Source organism: Xenopus tropicalis, chromosome 4 (genome assembly GCF_000004195.4).
Source record: "Xenopus tropicalis strain Nigerian chromosome 4, UCB_Xtro_10.0, whole genome shotgun sequence".
Taxonomy (NCBI): Eukaryota; Metazoa; Chordata; class Amphibia; order Anura; family Pipidae; genus Xenopus; species Xenopus tropicalis.
Window position 1 is genome coordinate 118,856,504 of NC_030680.2, and position 14,498 is coordinate 118,871,001.

The 14,498-nt window shown below is 39.0% G+C and overlaps 1 protein-coding gene across 2 annotated transcripts in view; it reads right to left on the bottom strand.

The window, feature by feature from the left end:
- Positions 1 to 584: 584 nt before the first annotated feature.
- Positions 585 to 14,498, bottom strand: part of olfml2b (olfactomedin like 2B) — a 56,975-nt gene continuing 43,061 nt past the window's right edge. For both annotated transcript variants that reach the window (XM_004913779.4, XM_002933779.5), the window contains exons 7-8: positions 9,660 to 9,836; positions 585 to 5,208 (exon numbers count right to left, since the gene is read on the bottom strand). In XM_004913779.4, coding sequence (XP_004913836.2) covers positions 4,607 to 5,208; positions 9,660 to 9,836 — 779 coding nt within the window. In that variant the 3' untranslated portion in view covers positions 585 to 4,606. The remainder of the gene's footprint in view (positions 5,209 to 9,659; positions 9,837 to 14,498) is intronic.

Below are 14,498 nucleotides of genomic sequence, written 5' to 3' on the forward strand. Positions count from 1 at the left end.
ACTGGCTCCATCCACCTTTCCCCCCACCGCGCCCACCCATTTCCCCACCCCTTATGTCACAGCCCTGCAACCAAAAGACACTAAATCCCACCTTCCCAACAGAAAGGCCAGTATTAGTCACAGAAAAAGGTGGCAACCCTACTTCCAATTCTCCAACCCAACCTGCTGTGATATAGCATTATATTTGGAACACACAAACATTTGGGCGACTTATTGCCACCCCTGAATGCAGTGGGAATTCCAGGGTTCTCACAGACTTGCACCAAAAGAATTCAGTACCAGTGCCATATTTGATGTTGTGCACATTGGAACGGTGGAAGTTATGCAATCCTCACACTTAAAGTGTTACCTGCAAATTGCACCCACATGGGCAATAGCATGTGTTTTATCCAAATGTAGTGAGCACAACTCAGTTGTAAAAACTTTGTATTATGAGGAAAAAACATGACAATTTCTGTCTAAAAATTCCACTTTTCTTACTTAAATTTCCTTAAATGCCCTTTCCTCCTACACTTCTGAACGCAGGCTTTTTTTCCCTGATTAGTTAATGAGACACATGAAGTCACAAGAACACGAAACGACAATGCCAGCAAATACAAAGTCACATTTTTATACATAAGAAGCCGACTATATCAAACATACAGTTCAAGCAACGATGCAGATTGATCCACAATCCACTGAGGAATACAAAAAGAAAGTACAAACATTTGCTTTGCAATTTGTACAAAATCAACATTAGAAAGTGCTAATGGAACATCTCTGCCACTGTTTTTATTACAGGTTTGTGATCGATATTTCAAAAAATGTTCAGCTTTAGCAACAAGAAATTGGACCCTCTATTCCTGCTAAGTTTAAACTGAGACTGGTTTGTGGTTTGTAGATTTATGAAGCCAGCAAGGCACGGCTTGGATCAGGTATGGACACATTTTGTATGATGAATGGAAAACAAGGAGAGCAAAGATTTTTCTTAAGCTGTTTTTAACAGATTCTTTCATATATAATAGACTTCTAGGCTTCCAGACACTCTGCAAACAGACAGGAGCATTTGAGGTGATTTAGAGCTATGTACAAAGTTGGTGCTGATTTAGTTACCCATAGCGACCAATTGTCACTTAGCTTTCACTGCAGTAAGAATAACAAAGGCACATTTTTGATTGGCTGGAATGGATTAATAGCGTGGCATTAACTTTGCCTTTGTAAATCCAAAGGCCATACAAGGTTTTTGGTTCAAAGCTGAAAATATGCTGCACATAAAAGAAAATCAAACTCCAATGCTCAGTGGGGCTCCGGAATTCCTTTCTGTTGTCCCATTGCAGTTTATAACTCCGAATGGGGTAAAGGTTTTTGGTTTAAAGCTGGGAATTTTACATTGTGAGGTATATAACCATGAATCGAAACCCATACACAGTAGGGCTCTAGAATTCCTTTGTTGTTTTATTACATTTTATAAGAACTATCTGGGTTCTTAATTGATAACATATAAAGATGGATACCTATATGAATAATACTCCCCTTTCATTTATTGACTCTTACCCTTCTAACAAGCCAGTTCTTTTGACAAGTGAGAGTTAAATGATATTTAGCCACTTGTCAGCTTATTAATGTGAGCATTATATAAATATTGGCCAATTTATAAAGCCATACTTTTTATAGCATTGTTTTTATTATGAAAGGAAAAATCTCCACGATATCGATTCTCTTTGCCATAGGCAGTTTTGTGGTTGCATGCAACTGGGGGACATCAGGTTGTTGTGATGAGCCGATTTATATCTTTTATGTATACAGTGAATGGCTACATGGGGTAATGAGCATCTGCTTTGGGAAAAGGTTTTAATCACTGGCTGGCGCTGGATATTTGACTAGTTAGTCACATCTCAGTGTTGGCATTTTAGTTCTCCGCATCATCTGCCAGCGGTTAAAAATGAAATCATGTCTTGAAACTGCCCTCCATGTGCTGCTCATTGTCACAGCAAAAGAACAGGTTTCTCAAAGATGTGCTAAATGGAATTCTACTACAGTCTCAGCACAAAATGCAAAGTATCATGGTTTGCTAGCTTTTCTGTAACATCAGAGTAATTGCCCTTAGGGAGATTTAGCAAAAGTAATTTTTTTTTATTCTTAATGGGAAAAAATAGGTTTTTGTCCCACAGAACAAAAGTTTTCTCTATCTATGAATTGTCCTTGTGTCTTCTTGCTAAACAGAAAACACGAGAAGCTTATATATGCCAAAATCCATGTTAACCAATGGGAACATCTGGGTTTGATTGTTCAGCTTTCTAACATCTATCTCCAGCCCGTTGCTTAAGAAAATTCAAACAAAAAATAAGTACCAGAGAACAAAAAAAAAATGGGCCACTGGCGTAACTAGAGAGAAGCAGATCCCACAGGGGGCCCCAAACATGGCATCTGCTTCCTCTAGATTTGTAGAGAAATCCACTCTTCTACCTGCAAGACATGGGAGGGTAGAAGTCGCTGTGTGCCAGCCCCTCCAAGGATAAGTGCCCCAGCAGGTCTGGGATTCAAAATAGGCCCTGGCATTTCAAGCACACAGAGGCCCAAATAAATGGTGACTGTCGAAGGCATCTCACAGCAGCCCCTCTGGCATTTGCCAGAATCTACAGATTGCCAGTCTGGGCCTGGTGCCACCTAGTTAAGCCAATGCACAACATGTTAGGTTTAGTGAAAAAATTTGAAAGAATTAAAATTTTACATTTTAGAATTTTTTACATTAAGTTTTGATAAACCTCCCACTAAGGGTTTAGCCAAATACCTAGGATTTGACCATGTCTACATCTTGAAAAAGGACTGGGATTTCTGGATTTATACTGTGTGGAAGCTCTTCTGCTTAAGTGATATCCCTAGAATCTTGTACTGTGTTTTACTGGGATTTTAATGGTATTTGTGGTAATTCTGAATTATAAATATAATTTATTGTGCAAATTAAAAGAAAACCTATATCCCGATGTTATGTTTGTTACTGTCATTCCAGTCCAGTGAATAGTGAATTATTAGGTGCACCCATGAACATATTGGCACCTTGTATATTTTAAAGGATCTGCAAACGTCAGAGGGAAATGAATCATTTTTGATAATCTAAAATATGCTTGGCAATTTTAGTGTATAATATATGGCACTCTGTGCCAGAATAGATTCTTTATATACATTATAATCATCTGGTTCCTGATAGATCAATTAAAGTGAAACTTTATGCATAATGTGTGAATCGTGCCAAACAATGGCAGGTCGTCGCTGATATGAAATTAAATTCTCCGAATATAACTTTTATAGGAGCTGGATAATGATCCTGCATTATGTCAAAGCAATACAGGGCACAAAACGACCATAACATTCTGTCTACCTCTTCTGTGCTGAAAGTGGATATAACTTGGGAATGCCTTTTCCATATGTGCTTTTGCTTAATTGTCTATTTCAAGTATAAATGAATGTTACATGGGACAATTATTCATACACAAATTGTCATAAAGACCAGCTTTTCCACTCTTTGCCTTAAATACCAAGATTTAAAATACATCTCATCTCAAGTACAGGTGAGGCAGTGATTCAGTCCTGACTGACCACCCTATGCTGAATTATAGGTAAATTAACAGTTAATCCCCCCTGAGGCTTGCTCATTGTCCGACTGGGGTACACAGGGCCCTTCTTCCCGAGACACTGCCAAATACTCCCCCCACCATCTGCCACACATCACCACCCAACATCAATCCCACTACCACTTAACGCCACCTTCCTGATGATGGGGCCCATCAGTACCATTGCCAACTGGGATTTCTCCCAGTACCCTGGTGAGCCAGTCCAATCCTGAGCTTGCAGTTGGTCTGCCCTTTAACAAACACACTGCACTGATTAGTTTCTATATGAGCCAGAATTTCAAGCTATTCCTATATTGGCTCACATTAGTCCAATATGGAGTCATGGGCACCTACAGGATATATAGAGCAGGTTGGTGCAGTTTATCATGCTACTTAACCATAGTGGGCCCATTTACATCCTGACTGTTTAACATAGGCATTTGGCAAACTTTAGCCTGAAAATTGGACCCCAATTTTTTTTAGGACTTGCACTATCACACCAATACAGTATATTGAATACTGAATGACTGTGTGACACGTCACCCACTTATTAGCCAATGGTTTGCTGTCTGCTATATTTTTGGGGATCATTTTTGACATTCTAAAATATGTTTTCTAACTTAAATGTATAACAAGTGGCACTCTGTGCATATATATAATAGTCATCTGGTTCCTATATGTAGAATAGAGAGGTGTTTTCATGTACAGTACCTGGGAATTTTTATGGTTAGTGTAATACAATAACTACACTTTGCGTTTCATTGCTTAGTGGCATGTTCAGTAATAGCTTTCAGAATGCTATGCTAGATAATGGCTACTAAATTCAGCTGATTTATACATATATATATATATATAGGAATGTGCAAATGTCCCGTAGTAAAAAAAGTTCACAATTTTTAGATTCAGTTATATTCAAATACCCAGTGGAAAATTTTCAAGTTTGTCTCTTTAGTGAAAAAGCCAGAGTCAATAGATGGAATGCCCTTGTGTTACTGGCAAAGTATCTGGATATTTTCTTAGTATGCAAAGATCACATCGTAGGTGACTTGATGGCCATTGTCCCAGGTGTATAAGAGACGATCCTTTGGGTTGTAATCGATTTGTGTAGTATAGGAGTATTCATTCACAAAAAGCAATCTTGGAACAATCTGAGTATTTGTATGTGTGTCAAAAGCATAGGAGATGTTGGCATTCTTCTTGTTGTAGCTGTCAACTGCATAAAGAACCCCACAAATGACAAAGCAGTTGCCATAAAAGTCCTTTCTAAGGCCAGTCCGCCATGTGGTTTCTTTCTGTGTCGTGAGGTCCACTGAATTTAATTTGCTTAACACAATGACTTCTTGTTGAAACCCTTCATCATCAATAGCAGGATAGATAACCCATAAGCCATTCTCATCCACAGCAAAGTCTATGTCTGAGTGACCTCTCCACCGCCATGGAGTGGATTCTTCATAAACAACATCGTGAAGCATTGACCAGGCTGCTACATATCTGTGTTTCAAGTCATACTTAATAATATTGCGAGTGAAAGCTCTGTTGTAATAGAAAGAACCATTGTACACCACGTGGCCTGTACCTATCCAGCTGTATGGGAGCTTGTAAGAATTACTCCAGCGACCTAGAAAGAAATACATTTTTTTTATTTTTAAAGTCCAACAAGCTTCAAACATCTTAATGCAGTTTCAATATAATAAGGTAAGTCTAATTCACCTGAAAACAAAAGAAGCCTCATAAAATTTTCAGGTATTTAGGGAGACACAGGGTCATTATAGCCTTATTTTTCATGCAAAATTGTGCTTTCTACTTATGTGCAAATGGAGAGTGCCATTTATGTCCCTGTCTGTCTGTCTGTCTGGCCAAGGTGCTAAAGTTAATGCCAACCCCCTGGGCTAAAAAGCAATGTTCCCACTGGCTTTTCATAACGGGATTATAACATTCAACATTGGTTGGGAATGTATAAAAAATAATTACACATTCAGCTCATAATATTTCAACTGGAAAAAAATTAAAATGCAAATTAAAAATGAAGGTACAGTGAGGAGTAAATTTCTATATATTTCACTTCAGTGCAGGAAGCAATCAAGAGCCCAATGTCTTCCAAACAGAAAAAAATCAGCAAACAAATTCTGCCATACATATGTTGGTGCATACACTTTCTACTGTTTAGCATTTACTGGCGTTTGAGCCCCTCTTGTGGTGGACTGGAACCAACCTTTAGCCAATCAGAACATTATATGTTTCACAGCTGGAATGTTATCAGAGCCAGCTGCCATTGCCAATAGGTAAAGCAACATCTATAGTGATGGCACCTCCACATGAATTTCTCTCAGTCCTTCCTACTTCCCTGTTCCTAATTCAGCACTGCTGTGCCAACTGACACAGGGCACTGAGGAAACCTTGGACTGAGTAGTAGCTCCAGGGTTCCCACAGCACCTTGTGTCAATCAACACAGTTCAGAAGCACCGAAAGAATAGGGCTTGATGAACACCAGAAATTTGACCCGGGGGCCCAATGCACAGGCTAAAATTTTTGGGGCATACATACAGTATATATATACAGTATGTATAACAGATATATATTTGTACTGTTATCTTTCTTAGAAACTGAATTGCTGCTTTGTAAAGCATACAGCCTTGGTTTTTGGTGAATGAGGCAGATGGAGTAGGGGAAACTTGCCTGACATTTCAAGCCATAGAGGTAATTAATCAATTAATATATTCAATAATTTATTGTTGCCTTTTACACTGACTATAAATCATTCAGTAAGACATGGATTTCAGGACTGGGTCATATCATGATAATGATATAGAGCTTCAGGAGATTTTTTTTTGGTCTTAAGTGAGGGCTCCCAGCAGAACCATAAACACTGCCGAGAAACGGTATGCTTTGATTTCCAGCATCCCACACAAACTTCACATGAGTTATAATAACAGTGTGTGTTTGTGTCGGCTCACTCAGTGGCAGTAATGTACACATGCCTGCAATCTGTGCCCTGCTAGTCCCAGCTTCCATTAGTGCTTCCCGCCAGATTGCTATTCCAGCACTGCTCCTCTGTACAGTTGGAAAGTATGGCAGACACAGTGCTGACAGCTTCAACAGCAACTCATTGCTGACAGTGGCCGCATTTTAGTGACTCTACCAGTAAATACAAAATGTAAAACCTAAAATTGTTAGGTATAGGTAGGTGTTCTGCGCAAGTACAAGTTGTACAAATGGCTGCATTGATAGCTGTCATGCACTTTAAAGGGCCTATTTATTATGCAAAATTTGCTGAAAAAACGGTGTAAAAAGCTGTGTAAAATAAACAGAGAAGTTGCCATCTGAACGCCAGATTTTATGCCATTATTTTATGTAAGTTCTGGTGGAAGAAACAACGCATAAAAAAATTACACGGTTTTTACACTGAGAAGTCTGGCGATGTGTGGCACATTTTCTTGCTGTTTTTTACACAGCATAATAAATAGGCCCCTAAGCCTGAATTGTTGTTTCTCTGGACAGATGTGTGTGAGATCAACGGTCAAGTCATTTATTATAGGGAAGTAGTGTGTCAAAAAAACACTGTATGGTTGTATATTGCAGCAAAGTTATGTGTAAGTGCTTATTAATATACCCACATGATGTTATAGGAACCATATCTATCAACTGTCACACAATAAGTACCTGGCTCCACTACCTACCTGGTGGGAGTTACCTGTCAATAATACCACAGAGTTGCCTACCAGCTAGCAGCTCAATCATGAAAAGAGTGGCATGCCCTATGACAATAGGAATTTCAGCATTGGTCACAGCCTAAAGGTGGCCATGCATGGCAAGGTCACCAAACCAGCAAATTGTCTCCTGATATGCCATGTACTGTGGGCGATATTGAGTTAATTAACTAAAACGGTAGGTATATGGGCCATCAGACCGCATCAACTAGCATATACAGTCCCTGACACAACAGGAAAATCAAACCTGCCCAATTGAGATCTGGTCAATTTTAGGCCAGATATCCGTTGAATAGGCCCGTCGGGTGCCCATACAGACAAATAAGCTGCCAAATCAATCTGAAGGACCCAAATCGGCAGCTAAAATCTGCCCCTGTATGGCTGCCTTTAGTCTAATTATCTGAGATCCATTCATGTTGTGATTGTAACTGTACTTTGAAGTAAGCTCTTCATTTGTTTATTGTTTCTCATAATGAAATGTTTCACTGGTACAAATACAAGTTCATAGAAGAAGCTGTTCCTGGTTTGACTACCTGCTCTTCTGAGCTTGTTGCTTCCCAACGAATTCCACTAATCCCTGCTTGTTTCAATGTCCCAGTATTATGTGGTCAAGTTACATATACGGCGTTCCACATAACTTGGCCACATTGTACCAGTGGTACAATGGCTCAGTTAATACTACTGCCCTGCCACAGTGGGGCCCTAATTTCCCAGGTTTTAACCTGGCCACTTGTTGCAACAATTTTTTATGATTGCCATGCCATGCATTAGCACTGTGTGAATGTGCCTGAGCTTTGCCATTCTGGTTCTTGTAACTTATTTTTCTACTTTTTCTCTTTGTCAGTTTGTGTATTTAAATATTTGTTTTTTGGCTCCTGGCTTGGCTTTGGACATCGTTGCTTTCTGCTTGTTCTGACCCTTGTCCAGAATCCTTATCTGGAGGCTTTTGGAGGCTCATGCTTAAAGATCTGGCAGCATGTACGGGGTGGAGGGCTAGGCTTGAAGCCAAATGGGGAGGGCTATAGGCATAAGAGTGTGCTGTGCCTTGGTTCCCTGTGTGTCTTCATATCCATTTACTGTATATATTTAAAACAACAGATCTTTAAAAACAGGACATTTTTCTTGTACAGGTATGGGATCTGTTATCTGGAAACCCGTTATCCAGAAAGCTCTGAGTTACAGGACAGCCATCTCCCATAGAATCCATTTTAAGCATAACATACCTTTCTCCCTGCCCTCATTCTAATGTGGTTTCTAAATCACAAGCAGCTCAAGAGCAGCTACTTCCTGGTCTTGCATTAAGCTCCACCCCTTTTCTTTCTGAGCTCTCCTCACTTTGATGGTGAAATATGCAGGGCAGTTTTGGGCACCAGTTCATAGGAATGATATTAATAAAGGAACCCTCAAAGTTGGGTTTGTTTCTCTGTAGAGGGGACATAATAACTACAAATATGTTAAAGGTAGCTATAGTCAGTCTTGGACTTAGAACCCAGGGGCCCACCAGAGAACCTTAGAACCTAGGCCCACATTCCAAACTATTTTTCCTCCTTTCCTCACCCATCTCTTTATTCTCCTAGTCTCTTTTATTTACATGCTAGCATCTATTCTTCCATTTATTTCTCCTCTTTCTTCCCATTCAGAATAGGGAATGACCATGAAACAGGCCAAATGGTCAGGAGCAGGACACCTGGGCCCCCTGCTTTTTCCTGGTATCCTGGTGGGCCAGTCTGAGACTGACTATAGTCACATATACACTATAAGCACAGGACCAGAGGCCATCCCATTGTAGCGGTTAGAATGTGTAATAATCTGCCTGGTGATATTGTCATGTCAGTAACTATAGAGCATTAACTTCCTATGTTCCTGGACAGGCAATACATCCAGAACAGTTATAGGCTTATTTATCAATTTTCAAGTTTGAATTCAGGTTTGTTTTTATAAATCGAATTAAACGCACACATCAAATGCTCGCTTATTTATTATTAAGGAAAACTCATTAAAAAAAATATGGCTTAACTAGGACAACTCCCATTGACTTCTATAGAAAGTCAAGCTTTTTGATGGTGTATTTTTACATTCAAATTTTCAAGTTTTTTGCACTTAATAAATAGTAGACATTGAAGTTTTTAAAACATAATTTGAATTCAAGTGTTTTTAGCGCAGACAAACTCTAATTGTGAAAAAAAACTCAAATCATTGATAAATGTCCACATTAGTGTGTGTATACATATACCTGTATCATAGGACACGCGGAGGGATATGCTGAAGGGTTGATCTTTATGGACAGTTGTATTTTTTCAGACCAGACCATCTAAGCAACTATTAATTTATAGTGGCAGAACACTTAAAGCCACGAGCATACCTTGCTTAAAATTTTCAAGGTTTCGGAACTCAACAAGGGTGTTTCCATAATAGTAGTTGGTGACGTAAATTTTCTCATCCTTTGCCAAGGGGTCTTTCATCCATGCTCCTTCATTGCGCCCGTAGGTGTTCTGGGTTGTGGGGCCGGAGATGGTAGACAAAGTGTCCTTACATCGCCCTGGTGATTTTTACAGAAAAGAAAACACAGGGTTAAATCAGTCACATGAGCTGGTTTGAAGATTTCTCTCGGGCATTTGCAATATGCATTACATTTTTATGATACCTTTTAAAGATCTTCTTTCCTGCTTTCTTTTATGGTCCGGATCCTGTTAACCCATAATGATTCCAACACTGCATTACAGATAATTATTCATTTTTGTTGGATTTCTCATTTAACTGGAAAATTGAAGTTATTTTCAGTAGGCTTTTGTTTTAATGGTTAAAATGTAATGCAGCCAAAGAAAAGCTTGCATAAACTAACAAGGCTTTTCTAATAGGGCTTTTCTTTACCTCTCTTCAATTGTTCACTTTAAGTATGTAATCGAATGGGCAGTTCTAAGCAACCTTTCAGATGGTCTTATTTCTTATAGTTTTTACATTATTTGCCGCCTTCAGACTCTTTTTAGCTTTCAAACGGGGGGATCACTGACCCCGGCAGCCAAAAAATGATTGCTTTGTGACTCTACAATTTTATTTCTATTGCTTTTTGTTACTTATTGTTCTATTCAGGTCCTCTGCTATTCCTGTCCCTTATTCAAACCACTGTCTTGTTGCTAGGGTGATTTGAACCCTAGCAACCAAATAGCTGCTGAAATTCCAAACAACTCCAAACAACGGCTTTAACAAGTTTCTAGGAAAATATTTGACTAGTGTTTGGGAAGATTGTCTTCTTTCTCATGTGCATACCGTAGGTATGGGAAAGATATTGGTCTAGTGCTATGGAAAACCTTTACCACAGTGGCTTTACCACTAAGATTCCCCTAGGTTTAACAGGTGGGAAAGTAAGCATGGACTGAAGACTTCCTGTAGCTTCCTGAAAATAAATTTGTCCAGATGTAAACTCATAACTTTCATACTACTTCCCCTCACTGCCCACTGGTCCAGGTTTCATGCTTGTTAAATCCCCTTTTTGCTTTTTGCACCTTGGCCTTGGTAGCCAGTGAATGGCAGCTCTAAATGGCAGCTTTATGAGGCACATGCTATCTAGCTTTGGTTGACACCTGGCCTTGTAGATTTACTTCACAAGTCAGGAGGCTTAGTAGTAAAACTAGTTGCAGTACAGTAAGTGAACTAGTATATAAGCCTAATAATAATGAAAAGCTGTTTCATTGCTATTCAGGCAAAGGATAGTGTGAAGATCACCCATTAATGTAATTTACTCCACTATGTCATTTACTCCGCAATTTGTCTTTTATTCTTTTGGTTTAGGTGAGTCTATATTTGGAGAAAGCCAACCCAGACTGTTAAATACAAGAGCTGATATATTATGGAATGGCAGTCAGTGGCTGGCAATCAGTGGGTCCCATTATTAATCTAGATGCCATGTTATGTTACAGTGCTTCAACTAGCCAGTGGTACATCTCTCTAATGTTTCTAACATCAATATTCCAGACAGACACTGCAGGTCTTCCTGCGCTGAGTTATGTACTGAAATATGTAAAAGCTGTTAAACATATGATGGTCTTCTCTCCCTCGCTCTCTCTCACAGGAGGTTTCATATTAGCTTGATCTGTCTATATTTAAACATGCTCTTTTTGTTAACTAAAAACATCATTTCCAGTTAAAAAAAATCATATTATTTTACATAATCCAAAATTAAGTTTCTGTTTGACTTACTTTTTTTTTTAATAAAAACTCAGTTGTGGGGATTTTATTATTTTTATTTTTTTGTTATTAAGGGTTGACCTACTGATTGCTCTGCTCAGGTATAATGAAATCTGAGTGCACCATGATGTTGTTGGCCATTAACTTAAATACAGTGTGTTCTCTGTTTCTGTGCAAAACATTTTAAATGTGACCAATTACATAATTGGCTTAGTGTGATAACGTTACCTGTTTATGGAAAATAAATCTGTTTTTCTCCTTATATTTTCCTTTAAACAGTAGATATATTATATGTTATTCTGCATATCTGCATAATTCTGTAGAAGAGTGCAATCTATTGTGACCACTAGGGGGTGCTATGTTATAAAGGTCTATGAGGATGTCTCATCTCAGGCTAGCAATATAGCATTTACTACTCATACAGTGTATATAAATTAAAATGTACTGACTGGCAAGTTGTCTGCACACAATTACCTATTTATAAAGGTCACATTTTACCCCTTTAATCACTAAGCTGTCTATAATTAGTGTTTGTATGGTCAGTGAAACTCAGGATGTAAATGAAAGAATTTACCATCTAATACTTCAAAGGCTAGCTATTTCCTTAATTATTTATAAGAAATATTGCCCCTTTAGATGAAACCGCAGGAGCGTTATTTTTTTTCACCTGCCCCACTCATAAAGCTGTCCCATGTTTATTGAACTAATAAAATCAAAAAGATCTTGGACAAACACCACTGGGAAATTCCTCACTTACTGGCACAGCATGGTGGCGCACTTCATTCTGCTGTCATGAAAGAATCTTATTTGAAATATCTGTGCAAAACAGGCTCTCTATTTACTGAAGAACCATAACTTTCAGCAGACCAACTCCCCTGTAATTAGAAAAGGCTCCACAAGAGCCTCAGTAATCTTTATATGTCTTCTTTGTACCAACTCCTAGTGCTGAGATTCATGTGTGTGGCAAAATGCTGCTGTATTTTATCTACCATGGCTAGGCCCATACTAACAGGGGATTAGTATACTAAACACCAAATGGCTATTTGTCACTTTATTTGGTGGATTAGTATTTTACTCTACATAGATCATTACTACACTTTTCTGTACTGGAATCAGACTGGGCTGAAGGAATATAGGGAAAACAAGTTAAGTGTGGAGGGAAAAGGGGTTGTGGTGTCGGTGTGTATGACCTCATGACTGGGCAGGGGGGCCCTGAGGTGGCAGCGCCTGTGGGCCCCAGACCCCCCCCCGGATGCTAAATTAATTCTAACTCCCATCTTTCCCCCCCCCTACAGTCTATATTAAATACTGCTGCCAGAATTCTCCTCCTCTCATTCAGGAGAGTTCAAGCCCTTCCCCTGCTAAAGTCTTTATCGTGGCTTCCTATTAAACAAAGAATATCTTACAAACTCCTTCTCTTAACCTTCAAAGCCCTCCATTCCTCTGCTCCTCACTACATCTCTCTTGTGTCTCCGTACCTTCCTGGCCGACTCCTTCGTTCCTCGCAGAGCAACCACTTGGTTGCGCCCCCCACTACTACTGCAGTTTCCTGCCTCAAACCTTTCTGTCTTGCTGCCCCTTACATGTGCAATGCCCTCCCTGATTTCCTCCGGAGAGAATCCTCCCTCAGTCTTTTTAAAACTAAACTTAAAGACTGCCTTTTGGAGCACTCACCCAGCACCTGATCTGGGAACTGGCACTTATATTGAAGTCACCCACTGTGACCTACAGCACTTATATTTGCCTATTTGTGTCTGTAAGTTACCCTCCCATATAGATTGTAAGCTCAACGGGGCAGGGACCTCCATCCTCTTTGACTCTTAACTTATTGCAACTGTATCTTGTATTTTTTTGTATCTATTTATTTGTATTTATTGTTATACTTTGTATTTATCTATTATTATCTTAATAACCCCCTGTTTGTATTAATGTATTGTACTGTACAGCGCTGCGTGCATAAATATTGCTTTATAAATAAAGATATACATACATACATACATACATACATACATATGTTCTTTTGATCCAATTGTGTGTATATCTCACAACTGATGAATGGTGGGCTCTCTGTCTTAGTGTGCCCTTGGCAATTACCCCATTTACCCATTTATTATAAATGCTGTTGGACTGTTATTTGCTCATCTTTCTTACAACCACCCTTCCCTACCCACTTCTGTTGGGCAAATGGCAAGGCAAATTTGCAAGTTTATGAAAAAATAATTTTTTAATTTATATTTGTCCTTTTATATACTCCTGCATGACTTGTAGCTGGCTATAAACTTAGTACAATTTGTTGTGTCTGATTTTCAAATGGGGCCAACTGCTACCTATGTACCTTGTACATTCGTTGGTTTGTCACTCAAACAGGTGATGCGCCGAGTTGCCTATTGCATGGTAAATCAGCACATGAGAAAGTTAAGGGGAGTCACAGCTCCTCATTGTTTTGAACAATAGAAAGGTGGCCATACTGTGTGTGGCCACTCTTGTGGTATATGCCCATCTAATTAGCTTGTGTATGAATATAAGGTTATATAAAACTATATATGTATATAAACATGGAGGAATACTGTTGTTGAACACATTTTTTTAATACCTAAAATATAAGTTTTTTTCCCTGAGATGCGCCCAGTGTCCTCATCTTATACAAAGTGGAGCACAGTGGTTTTTGCAGCAGATTTAATCTATTACCCAAAACTAGCTCAATTATATGAAACATCTCAGTGATATGGGACAAAAGTTAATGTAGCCCACATGCCCAAAAGCAGAACTCTGGGCTCAAATAACAGAAAAGATGAGTTCTAATAAACCCCAATCCAAATCCAAACATATAACTGGGCATACTGAAAATAAAGTTGTTGAAGGAATACAGACTATGCTGCAATACACTCTTGGTGTATAAATTCTTATGGCTACTTTCCAACTCAACAAGGCCTCTGATTGGCAGCTAAGGATGCATTTTGATGATGTCAAAATATAACTAAGTGGATAAATTTGGCTCATTGCGGGGCGGGCAGGC